This window comes from Oncorhynchus mykiss, chromosome 11, assembly GCF_013265735.2.
Source record: "Oncorhynchus mykiss isolate Arlee chromosome 11, USDA_OmykA_1.1, whole genome shotgun sequence".
NCBI classification, from domain to species: Eukaryota; Metazoa; Chordata; class Actinopteri; order Salmoniformes; family Salmonidae; genus Oncorhynchus; species Oncorhynchus mykiss.
The window spans coordinates 36,532,528-36,544,639 of record NC_048575.1 but is presented as its reverse complement, the minus strand read 5'-3'; the positions used below and the strand labels follow the sequence as shown (position 1 = coordinate 36,544,639).

General features: G+C 42.1%; 1 protein-coding gene across 1 annotated transcript; it reads right to left on the bottom strand.

Moving 5' to 3' along the window:
• Window positions 1-8,897: 8,897 nt before the first annotated feature.
• On the bottom strand, window positions 8,898-11,707 carry c-myc (transcriptional regulator Myc-like). Its single transcript, NM_001124699.2, is given in 3 exon segments — window positions 8,898-9,788; window positions 10,490-11,138; window positions 11,519-11,707. Coding segments are annotated over 2 exon segments (1,185 nt in total). The 5' UTR covers window positions 11,127-11,138; window positions 11,519-11,707; the 3' UTR covers window positions 8,898-9,240.
• Window positions 11,708-12,112: the final 405 nt, after the last annotated feature.

Below are 12,112 nucleotides of genomic sequence, written 5' to 3'. Positions count from 1 at the left end.
TTTAACACTGGCATCGATGTTCAAAATTGTCAAACCTAAACAATAAACCAACAGACCACTTCAACTACAATAACTTTCTCAGTAACGGTTATGTATGTATCTTGCTGTGATATGTTATCTACCTTAGTTGAATGTACGGACTGTATTTTGTTTGTAGCTGTTTGCATACCACCACAGTCAGAGGCTGGCACTAAGACAACATTGAATGAGCTGTATTCCACCATAAGCAAACAAGAAAGCACTCACCCAGAGGCGGTGCTCCTAGTAGCTGGGACTTTAATGCAGGGAAAATTAAATCTGTTATACCAATTCTATCAGCATGTTAAATGTGCAACCAGAGGGAAAAAACTCCAGACCACCATTACTCCACACACAGAGACACGTACAAAGCTCTCCCTCGCCCTCCATTTGGAAAATCTGACCATAATTATATCCTCCTGATTCCTGTTTACAAGCTCAAATGAAAGCAGGAAGCACCAGTGACAAGATCAATAAAATAGTGGTCAGATGAAGCAGATGCTACGCTACAGGACTGTTTTGCTAGCATAGACTGGAATATGTTCCGTAATTCCTCCGATGGCATTGAGTACACCACATCAGTCATTGGCTTCATCAATAAGTGCATTGATGACGTTGTCCCCACAGTGACTACGTATACAGTGCCTTGCGAAAGTATTCGGCCCCCTTGAACTTTGCAACCTTTTGCCACATTTCAGGCTTCAAACAAAGATATAAAACTATTTTTTTGTGAAGAATCAACAACAAGTGGGACACAATCATGAAGTGGAACGACATTTATTGGCTATTTCAAACTTTTTTAACAAATCAAAAACTGAAAAATTGGGAGTGAAATTATTCAGCCCCCTTAAGTTAATACTTTGTAGCGCCACCTTTTGCTGCGATTACAGCTGTAAGTCGCTTGGGGTATGTCTCTATCAGTTTTGCACATCGAGAGACTGAAATGTTTTCCCATTCCTCCTTGCAAAACAGCTCGAGCTCAGTGAGGTTGGATGGAGAGCATTTGTGAAGAGCAGTTTTCAGTTCTTTCCACAGATTCTCGGTTGGATTCAGGTCTGGACTTTGACTTGGTCATTCTAACACCTGGATATGTTTATTTTTGAACCATTCCATTGTAGATTTTGCTTTATGTTTTGGATCATTGTCTTGTTGGAAGACAAATCTCCGTCCCAGTCTCAGGTCTTTTGCAGACTCCATCAGGTTTTCTTCCAGAATGGTCCTGTATTTGGCTCCATCCATCTTCCCATCAATTTTAACCATCTTCCCTGTCCCTGCTGAAGAAAAGCAGGCCCAAACCATGATGCTGCCACCACCATGTTTGACAGTGGGGATGGTGTGTTCAGCTGTGTTGCTTTTATGCCAAACATAACGTTTTGCATTGTTGCCAAAAAGTTCAATTTTGGTTTCATCTGACCAGAGCACCTTCTTCCACATGTTTGGTGTGTCTCCCAGGTGGCTTGTGGCAAACTTTAAACTACACTTTTTATGGATATCTTTAAGAAATGGCTTTCTTCATGCCACTCTTCCATAAAGGCCAGATTTGTGCAATATACGACTGATTGTTGTCCTATGGACAGAGTCTCCCACCTCAGCTGTAGATCTCTGCAGTTCATCCAGAGTGATCATGGGCCTCTTGGCTGCATCTCTGATCAGTCTTTTCCTTGTATGAGCTGAAAGTTTAGAGGGACGGCCAGGTCTTGGTAGATTTGCAGTGGTCTGATACTCCTTCCATTTCAATATTATCGCTTGCACAGTGCTCCTTGGGATGTTTAAAGCTTGGGAAATATTTTTGTATCTAAATCCGGCTTTAAACTTCTTCACAACAGTATCTCGGACCTGCCTGGTGTGTTCCTTGTTCTTCATGATGCTCTCTGCGCTTTTAACGGACCTCTGAGACTATCACAGTGCAGGTGCATTTATACAGAGACTTGATTACACACAGGTGGATTGTATTTATCATCATTAGTCATTTAGGTCAACATTGGATCATTCAGAGATCCTCACTGAACTTCTGGAGAGAATTTGCTGCACTGAAAGTAAAGGGGCTGAATAATTTTGCACGCCCAATTTTTCAGTTTTTGATTTGTTAAAGTTTGAAATATCCAATAAATGTCGTTCCACTTCATGATTGTGTCCCACTTGTTGTTGATTCTTCACAAAAAAATACAGTTTTATATCTTTATGTTTGAAGCCTGAAATGTGGCAAAAGGTCGCAAAGTTCAAGGGGGCCGAATACTTTCGCAAGGCACTGTATATCCCAACCGGAAGCCATGGATTACAGACAACATCCGCACTGAGCTATAGGCTAGAGCTGTTGCTTTCAAGGAGCGGAACTCTAACCCGGAAGCTTATAAGAAATCCCACTATGCCCTCTGACGAACCATCAAACAGGCAAAGCGTCAATACAGGACTAAGATCGAATCGAACTACACCAGGTCTGACGCTCATCGGATATGGCCGGGCTTGCAAACCATTACAGATTACAAAGGGAAGCACAGCCTGGAGTGGCTCAGTGACATGAGCCTACCAGACGAGCTAAACTATTTCTATGCTCGCTTTGAGGCAAATAACACTGAAACGTGCATGAGAGCACCAGCTGTTCTGGAAGACTTTGTGATCACAACCTCTGCAGCCGATGTAAGAACTTTAAACAGGTCAACATTCACAAGGCCGCAGGGCCAGACGGATTACCAGGACGTGTACTGTGAGCATACGCTGACCAACTGGCAAGTGTCTGAACTGACATTTTCAACCTCTCCCTGTCCTAGTCTGTAATACCAACATGTTTTAAGCAGACCACCATAGTGCCTGGGCCAGACAGATTACCAGGACGTGTACTGCGAGCATGCGCTGACCAACTGGCAAGTGTCTTCACTGACATTTTCAACCTCTCCCTGTCCGAGTCTGTAATGCCAACATGTTTTAAGCAGAACCCCAGTCCCTGTGCCCAAGAACACTAAGGTAACCTGCCTAAATAACTACCGACCCGTAGCACTCACGTCTGTAGCCATGAAGTTGCTTTGAAAGGCTGGTCATGGCTCACATCAACACCATTATCCCAGAAACCCTAGACCCACTCCAATTTGCATACCACCCCAACAGATCCACAGATGATGCAGTCTATATTGTACTCCACACTGCCCTTTCCCACCTGGACAAAATAAACACCTATGTGAGAATGCTGTTCATTGACAACAGCTCAGCGTTCAACACCATAGTGCCCTCAAAGCTCATCAATAAGCTAAGGACCCTGGGACTAAACACCTCCCTCTGCAACTGGATCCTGGACTTCCTGACGGGTCACCCACAGGTGGTAAGGGTAAATAACAATACATCCGCCACGCTGATCCTCAACACAGGGGCCCCTCAGGGGTGTGTGCTCAGTTCCCTGCTGTACTCCCTGTTCACTCATGACTGCACGGCCAGGCACAACTCCAACACCGTCATTAAGTTTGCAGATGACACAACAGCCTGATCACCGACAACGGCGAGACAGCCTATAGGGAGGAGGTCAGAGACCTGGGCGTGTGGTGCCAGGACAACTGACAGCTTAATTAAATAGTACCTGCAAAACACCCGTCTCAACGTCAACAGTGAAGAGGCGATTCCGGGATGCTGGCCTTCCAGGCAGAGTTCCTCTGTCCAGTGTCTGGGTTCTTTTGCCCATCTTAATCTTTTCTTTTTATTGGACAGTCTGAAATATGGCTTTTTCTTTGCAACTCTGCCTAGAAGTCAAGCATCCTGGAGTCGCCTCTTCACTGTTGACGTGAAATGTTGTGTAGAAATCCAAAGAGGGTGGCCAGCAGAGATAGGTGGGATGTGCTAAGGGTTGGGGTGTGGAATTGGAGACAAATTGGAGTGGAGTTGACGGGCGGGGTCAAAGAAAAAATATTATTATTTTTTTATTAAAAATGAAACATAAAAAGTATGTTTGAATGACACTGAGGGATAGTGTTTTTACAGCTATTGCCCGTTTGCCTGAGGCTGATGCCGTGCAGGTGTTTGTACACATGCATATACACACACTCATTCAAATGCACACATACACACACACATGTAAGTAGTGCCAGACATGCACTCATGTTCTTGACGTCCTTTGTTTTTTGCATTGTTTTCTGTTTTCCTTTCTTCCTTTCTTTTTCTTTTTTCTCGTCAGTTCATTTTCTTGGTTGTTGGTGCATTGGGGAGGTTCTTGGGGGTGGGGAATGGAATTGTTTTATTTATTATTTTCTTGGGGGGGGGGGACTGTGGGAGAGGTCTCGAATGGTTGAGGGACAGCTCTTGGGAAACTGTAGGGGGATCATGGAGAGTTCGGGTCCCCGTTTTTGGGATTGTGGGAAACCTAACAACGTGCACTTGAGCAGGACGTTGACCCTGGATGCTTCCACAAATTAACTTTTAACAAGGCACACCTGTTAATTGAAATGCATTCCAGGTAACTACCTCATGAAGCTGGCTGAGAGAATGCCAGAAGTGTGCAAAGCTGTCATCAAGGCAAAGGGTGGCTACTTTGAAGAATATAAAATATATTTTGATTTGTTTAACAGTTTTTTCGTTTACTAATTGATTCCATATGTGCTATTTCATAGTTCAGATTCCACTATTATTCTACTATCTACAAAATAGTAAAAATAGAGAAAAACCCTTGATTTTTGACTGGTACTCGTATACATATAGTTGAATCTGACATGTATGGATATTTCTTTATTGTAGAATTTTTGGATTATGTGTGTATTGTTTTGTATTGCTTGGTATTATTTTACTGTTGGAGCTAGAAACACATAACTAACACATTTAGATTTTATGGCTGCATTAGATGGATGTGGCTATGTAACTGCTGTTTGACTTCACATGAAACTAAACTAGAGTTTTAATCCCGATGCTTAGCTGGTGCGTAGCATCTAATTCTTGTATGACGTGCTTGTTGAATGTTAAGTCCCCTGTGACTGAGGGAAATGAAGCTACAGCAAAAAGGTGATCATGACTGGAGTCACTTTTGCTTATATTTGCTGTTCTCCAAATGCTCCCCCCCTTCTCTGATTGGGAGTGACAGGTGAGATACTCTGTTACAACCTGATGATTACAACACATTTGAATGCAACAGTCTGCACTGCAGTGTAGGGCACTCAACCCAGGGAAGGTATGGGTTATGATATAGGGTTGGAAGCAGCATTGTGAATAGCTACTGATGCACCATGTTACTACAGACAGATACAGGACATGTGAATGTGTTCTGTCAAGGTCTCATGTACAAATGTGTTTCCCTATGTTACACAAGGACAGTGGAATGGACATGGGAAGGATAACTCACATTATGGTCATTGCAATGACGTGAGGTGAGATCTGTGGCTGGGTAGGCACGGGCAATTATCAAAGCCAGATTTACTGACAATTAAACCTTTACGAAGGCCTAGTTCACCATATAACAGCTAGTGCCAACAACCAGAGAAACATAGGCTATTAACAGAAATGAACAAACAATTCTCACCAAATGTAAATACCAACGTAGCCAAGATACTCCAGCGATATCCTCTGATGGCAACATATTTCATATCATCTGACAGTAGAATCCACAGTTACATTTCAATCCTGGCTTTCATTTTAACACTGGTATTGTCCAAAATGTTGTAAAACATTCCTCTCATCTATGATGTCTGTCTGCTCCAGGTTGCTGTGTCTGTCAGGCCGAGTGTGGTGCATTGATCAGATGATTTTTCTGTCCCTTCCTATGAAGAAGGTCAGGAAGCGCAGGTGTTGGTCTCCCTCTGAATTATATCAAGTTTTCAGAAGGGAAATCCAGTGAAATCCATGTGCAGTGAAGGAGGCCCCATTTGTCAGGTTGTTTTTGCTAGCTAGCTTCGGTCAGTTTAAAGGATGCGGGCTCCAAATGATATAGACACACGCAAATGTGCAGAGCTTACCACGCGACATATTTAACCAATACACGTGCAAAATATGAAATCGGCTCAATGGAACATCTTTAAGCTAGGCAAAGCAGTAAGGCCTATGCTGACCCTGTCTATTAACAGTTACTGGAGACAGGAATAGATTTATGTCAATGATTTGAATGGAGGTTTTGATGCAGTTTCAGCAAATGTTTTGATTTTGAGCATAAAACCCACCAGTGTAAGCCCTGCATACCCAGACTTTGACATCACTGGGTCATTGGTGATAAAAGAACCGAGGCTGTCTGGAATCTAATCCTGAGGCTACACTTTCAATTTCAACAGACACCTATGATGCTTCACAGTTGAATCAGTTACAGCAAATGTCTGTCATCTGCACCATACCAGGTAAATCAACTGCATCTTGTGATTAGTAGTGTACTTAAATGTTGAAAAATGAATTGTGATTCAAGTGGCTATTTCTGAAGATACAACTATGACCAGTGAGTGAGTGATTGCAAGAACAAGGGTATGTGTGGAAGATAATATTGGCAACCCAGAATCAAATCTTGCACAACATTTTAATGTTTTCATCTGTTTTGTATTGTGAATGACTTCAGAGGTCAGTAGGTTCAAGGCTTTAATCAATGAAGAGGGCTCCGTCCCAATTCTTCACCCTTCTTTTGAAGTGTGCATATACATACATTCTTGCATGGATTTAACAATAGTCCGGCACCATGGACGTGTCATAATACCCATAAAACCTAGCGGTAAAATCCAGTAATAGTCTGTGTTTCTTGTAGGCTTACCCTGATGTGACGTTTTGATACCTGTGTAATTCTCTCGGACAAGGTGAGTTTTTTCAATATACACTATGTGACCCAGGAGTATGAAGACACCTGCTCGTCTAACATCTCATTCCAAAATCATGGGCATTAATATTAACTTTTATAATATTGATAAAAGTTACCTTGTCCAGGAGATTTTGTACCCAAACACAGACCTTATATGAAGTAGATCTGAAATCCCCGACACAAAAATGAATGGTGAAAAAACAATAGGAACCATTTCCTGGTTTTACCACTAGGTTTTATGGGTATGATTACTCATAATGTGGAACTCAATGGTGTAAATTCCCTCCAGCAAATGCTTCTTCTTCTTTGGGTTTTATGGCAAACTACACACAAAAGGTGTAATGTCGCCACCAACTGGACGGGGGTGAAAAGATTTACAAAAATAAAGGAAATTCCACATGGGAAGGGAAAATTTACATGAATCCACACAAACTACAAAAAAAGTATTAACACAAAATATATACATTTCAACTCCTTCAGTCATTGGAAAACTCAAATACCCTGCTCAGGCTCTGGGGCCTGAGTGGGTGGGACTGCACGAGACAGTAGCTCCTCAGATATCAAATATTTTAATCCCAGAAAGTTTAGCTGCAGAAACAATGATGTTGATCTTTCTCGACTTATTTTGAACTTATGCACTTCCATTTATCACCATTGCTATAAATGACACAAAGTCCAATTGTTTCACATGAAGAATGTCTGGGTCCTGCTGGTAATACTCAGGATGTGGTGAAGGTTCCAGTGTAGACGTACTGGTCTTCATTCCCACTGGACCTTCAGAGATACTGTACCTTTTGAAAGTCTTGGCATAGGAGACTCTCAACTGCCCTGATTTTGGCAACCTCAGTCTCGTTCACCCTAATCGGGCAATCCAAGGACTGCACTTCATGTTCTCCACACACAGTTTGCTCCTTGCCTTCTAATAAACATGCAAAATCTCCTTCATAGTGATGTTTCCCACACATCGGCTTCTCCCTTCTGCAGACACTTCTTACATGTCCAAACATTTTACATCAAGAACATTGTAAAGGCTGGTTTACTGGCTGACAGGATAGTACACATATCCCAGCTGCACTCGAGTAGATTCCACATAGAAAACACTACAACAGACAATCTCTTCTCCTTCCTGCCATTACCATATGATTAATCCTATGTATAGACCACTCCTGGAATTTTCTTTAATAGAGCAATCTCAACATCCCGAGACTCGAGAAATTACTTATTTGACAGGTGCCCTGCTCCGTAGCTCAAAGCATGATGAGAGATATCCCCCCCCCCAAATTCTGATCCTCAGAAACAAGAAATCAGAACAAACCCACTTCTCGTGCGCTTCACTGATTTTACTGTACCTAAAGTTAAGCATCATTTTGGATGTTTCCAACGAGTCCCAGAAGTCTGACATACCCTAATTTAAAAAAATAAAAAATACTCCTACCAGATACAATAGGGTATTATCAGAACTATACATTATTTCCCACAGTTGTACATATTTTCTCATTGGAAAGTCCATTCATCCCCTTTGCCACCACCATGAGATTCAAGCTCCATATACACCATACCCTTGGTAGTCTCTCTCCCAGCCAATGCTTACAACATTCCTGTGCTTTTGAATCCATAAACAGGAAGTTATTCTAAAAGGGTGAAGAACGAGACATAACCAAGGTATATTGAAAAGGACCTGGTCTTTCTGCCATCTGGACTATGTAAATTAGGACATCAAATCTCCAGTGCTTGCTAGGTTCACTCATCTAAGATCGAAATAAGGTGTACGACCCAATTGCCTTCAATTATAAGTTGGTTCCCCTGAAATGTATTTGACGACTGACCCTCAACTGTCCATACCAACTTGTGGCATGGTCAACTCTGGATAGATCGGTTTATAACTGCACCATTTCACCAGGTCAAATTCCTGAATAAAGGTGATTCTACTGGTCTAATTGTTTAGACTTCAAAGAGAATACACATTAGTGCAAATCCATGTCCATTTTAACGAGTGAAATAATAAGTATTTCAGAACTGTTTTCTGCACCATCATTATTTTAGAGTGTATTCATGTTTTCATCAACTGTTAATGCAAACAGATCTTGTAAGACCTCATTCAAGTGAGACTGCAAGAGAAAATATTTTTAAAAAGACAGGCGAGTGTTAAGAAATGCATTTATATTTCAAATGAATCGAGGAACATATGTAAACCCATATACTGCCTGAACTTCCTGACAATTGAGATCCAAAAATACATTTTTAGGAAATACTCAGTAATTATATACAAAACATTCATATTTTAGGTCGGGCATGCAACACATGTACCCCATTTTCATATTTTCTTAATAAAATATTTTACTGCCGATAATTCAATTAAGGCAGTTCAACATTTAAATCAAAAAGACTCCCATTTTTTTTTCTCCATGCAATATCAACTATACACGCCATGTCTTAACTTGCATTAATAACGATAAGGTCAAAAAGTCTATGCCGCTTTGATCTCAAACATTAGAGTTCTGCAACCGGGCCAGCTTCTGTTTCAAATGTTCACTTTTTCTCCTTAGCTGCTCTTTGAAGTTGACTAGTCTCTGCTCGTCTGTCTGCATGCTGTAAATACACTCTATAGCCTTCTTCAGGATGACCACTTTGGCTGCCTTTTCATTGTTAGCCACCTCCGGTATCTTGTCCCGTAGAGCGAAAAAGCTCAGCTTGAGCTCGTTCCTCCGCTGGCGCTCCAGTACATTATGAGTCCTTCTTTTGTCATAGTCCTCAGTGTCTGACGCCCAGGGACTTGGGCATTTGCGGTTGCTGCTGATCTGCTTGAGGACCCGGCTGCTGCTGCCACTGTTACTGCTCTCTAGCCTCAGCCTCTTGACAGCTGGCTGCTCGTGCCGCGTGGAGGGGTGAGCTGCGTAGTTGTGCTGGTGGGTGGAGACATGGCACCTCTTCAGCACAAGGGGACTGTGATGTCTGGTCCCAGACATGTTGGGGTCGCACCGCTTCTCTGCGTGCCTCTTCTCCACAGTCACGACATCTATCTCCTCATATTCTGCAATGAGATTAAATAAAACAATTCAGCATTCACATTATTTTTAAGGAGAATCACTAGCCACAATTGAGCCCCATACAACACAGCATGCCTTCATGTCAAAAAAATCTCTGCTTTACACTCCTCCCCCTTTTTCCACATCAGCTGATTTTTCAACATTCCAGCCTGAAACCCTTCCCCTCAACACAGACTAGTCTGTAGACAAGTAACTACAGCACAGTCTTGACTATAGCACTTGTGGTAGAGGTTAAGTGGGGCGGCTGGTAGCCTAGTGGTTAGAGTGTTGGACTAGTATTGCAAGATCGAATCCCCAAGCCGACAAGGTAAAAATCTGTCATTCTGCTCCTGAACAAGGCAGTTAACCCACTGTTCCTAGGCGGTCATTGAAAATAAGAATTTGTTCTTAACCGACTTGCCTTGTTAAATCAAATAAATAACGCAACTGCCTTTAGCCTGGCAAACCCATCCATGTCAAAATTCCAGTTCACACCCTTGACGTCAAGGACATGAGTGACGTCCATCCATTTACCCCAATTTATTAATAAGCAAACATTTTAACATTCAACAGCACCATAATCAGAGTTGACATATGCAATGAGGGAATTATAATGCATGTTGCCAGAAAACACTGGCATTATACAAATGGTTTAGTAAGAATAATCATAAAGAGCAATAAGTTATTACACTGCTATTCAGCTTACCTGAGTCACTACCACTGCTACTACTGCTGTTGGGTGGGGTGTCCAATGCCAAATCCGTGGGTGGTGTCACCTTGCTTGATTTGGAAGTATCAGTTATTGGGTAGGGAAAGACCACTGAGGGATCAATGCATTCGGACGCGGATGTGTTCAGATCCTGCAAGTAGTTTGCGTTCAACCGAGTAGTAGTCCACTCCGCGTTGTCGCTAAAAGCTGGTTCTTTCCTAGCAGCTTGGAGACAGGCGAGTCTTTCAGACACCACTTTTTCCAACTTGGCTGCAGCCGAGAACCCGCTCCACATACAGTCCTGGATGATGATAGACTTGAGGAAGGTTTGAGAGTAATCGGCATCGCAGATGAAACTCTGGTTTACAACGTCATCCCCGAGAAACTCAGTCACCATTTCGAGTTGGTCAGAAGTTGAAGGGAAAAGACTAGACAGTGATGGTCGCCGACTCGGGGAGAGAGGAGGAGTGGGCAGCAACTCAAATTTCTTCCAGATGTCCTCACTTGGAGCCGGTGGCTGAAGTTGTCCTTGTTGCTGGTGATAAAAATCCTCATCTTCGTTGTCAACATAAAAATATGGCTGAATAGAATCGTAGTCGTAGTTTTTACTTGCCAAACTTGAATATAGCTGCATTGTCGCTCTTTCCTGAGTGAAAAGGGTGAATTAGTTGGTTAAAATAACTATAAAAATAGGCTACATCAACTTGCATGCAAACTGATAATGGTGCATTCAGCAAAACTATCACATTTCATAAAAGCCTTGTCAGACACATTAACATGCAAAACCAATCTGCAGCTGACAGCTAATCTGGACATTTAAACCCAAGCAGACTGCAAAAACACAGCGGTCAGCCGGTTAACTATAAAAATGCATCGGACTATAGGACGTTACAGCTACAAATATGTAACAGCTGTTTAAAAAAAAAAAAATCACCACAACTAACAGATAAATAGCACGCAAAACAATCTCCTTAGTGAACGGCCGTCTACACGGAACACGCAGTGTCATCTCAATACTCCCCTTACCTTGCGTTTGTAAAACAAAGTGGAGGTCAATTCACGAACTCAAAAACGTAGATTGTGAGAAGTATTCCAAACAAGCCAGTCAAATTAATCCTTGCCAGCGTGTGTGATAAGGAGATGTTAGTTTCCTATTAAAGTGGCTGACTGAGAAGCATGCATAACAGCTCTTTTTGCTCGTGATGTTGGATGACATTTGCTGCAGGAGAATCACAGCTGAGTATTCAGCCCGGGGTTCAATAAAAAAGGTGGTGCTCTTACATTCCACCTATCCCTCCGCCACATTTATTTTCCCGCCAAACAACCATAGCGTTTTTATGTGAATATAATGAAGATTCCCGTGTTGCCTCTATCGATGATTATTATCGTCACAGTCTTCAATGTATTTCTGAATGATCATATCATTCATTCATCGCTATTTCCTTCGGGAAATTCTTATACAACTAGAACTAGTTGTTGCGGAAGGATATTTAAGTGGGAGGAGTTTTTAAAAAAACGCAGTATTCCGTGCAAAAACAGCTTTACGTCTCAGCAGCAGAGAGAAGATGCATGCCCAGTTCATGTGCACAACACTTCAAAGCCTGTCATATTCTGTATCTG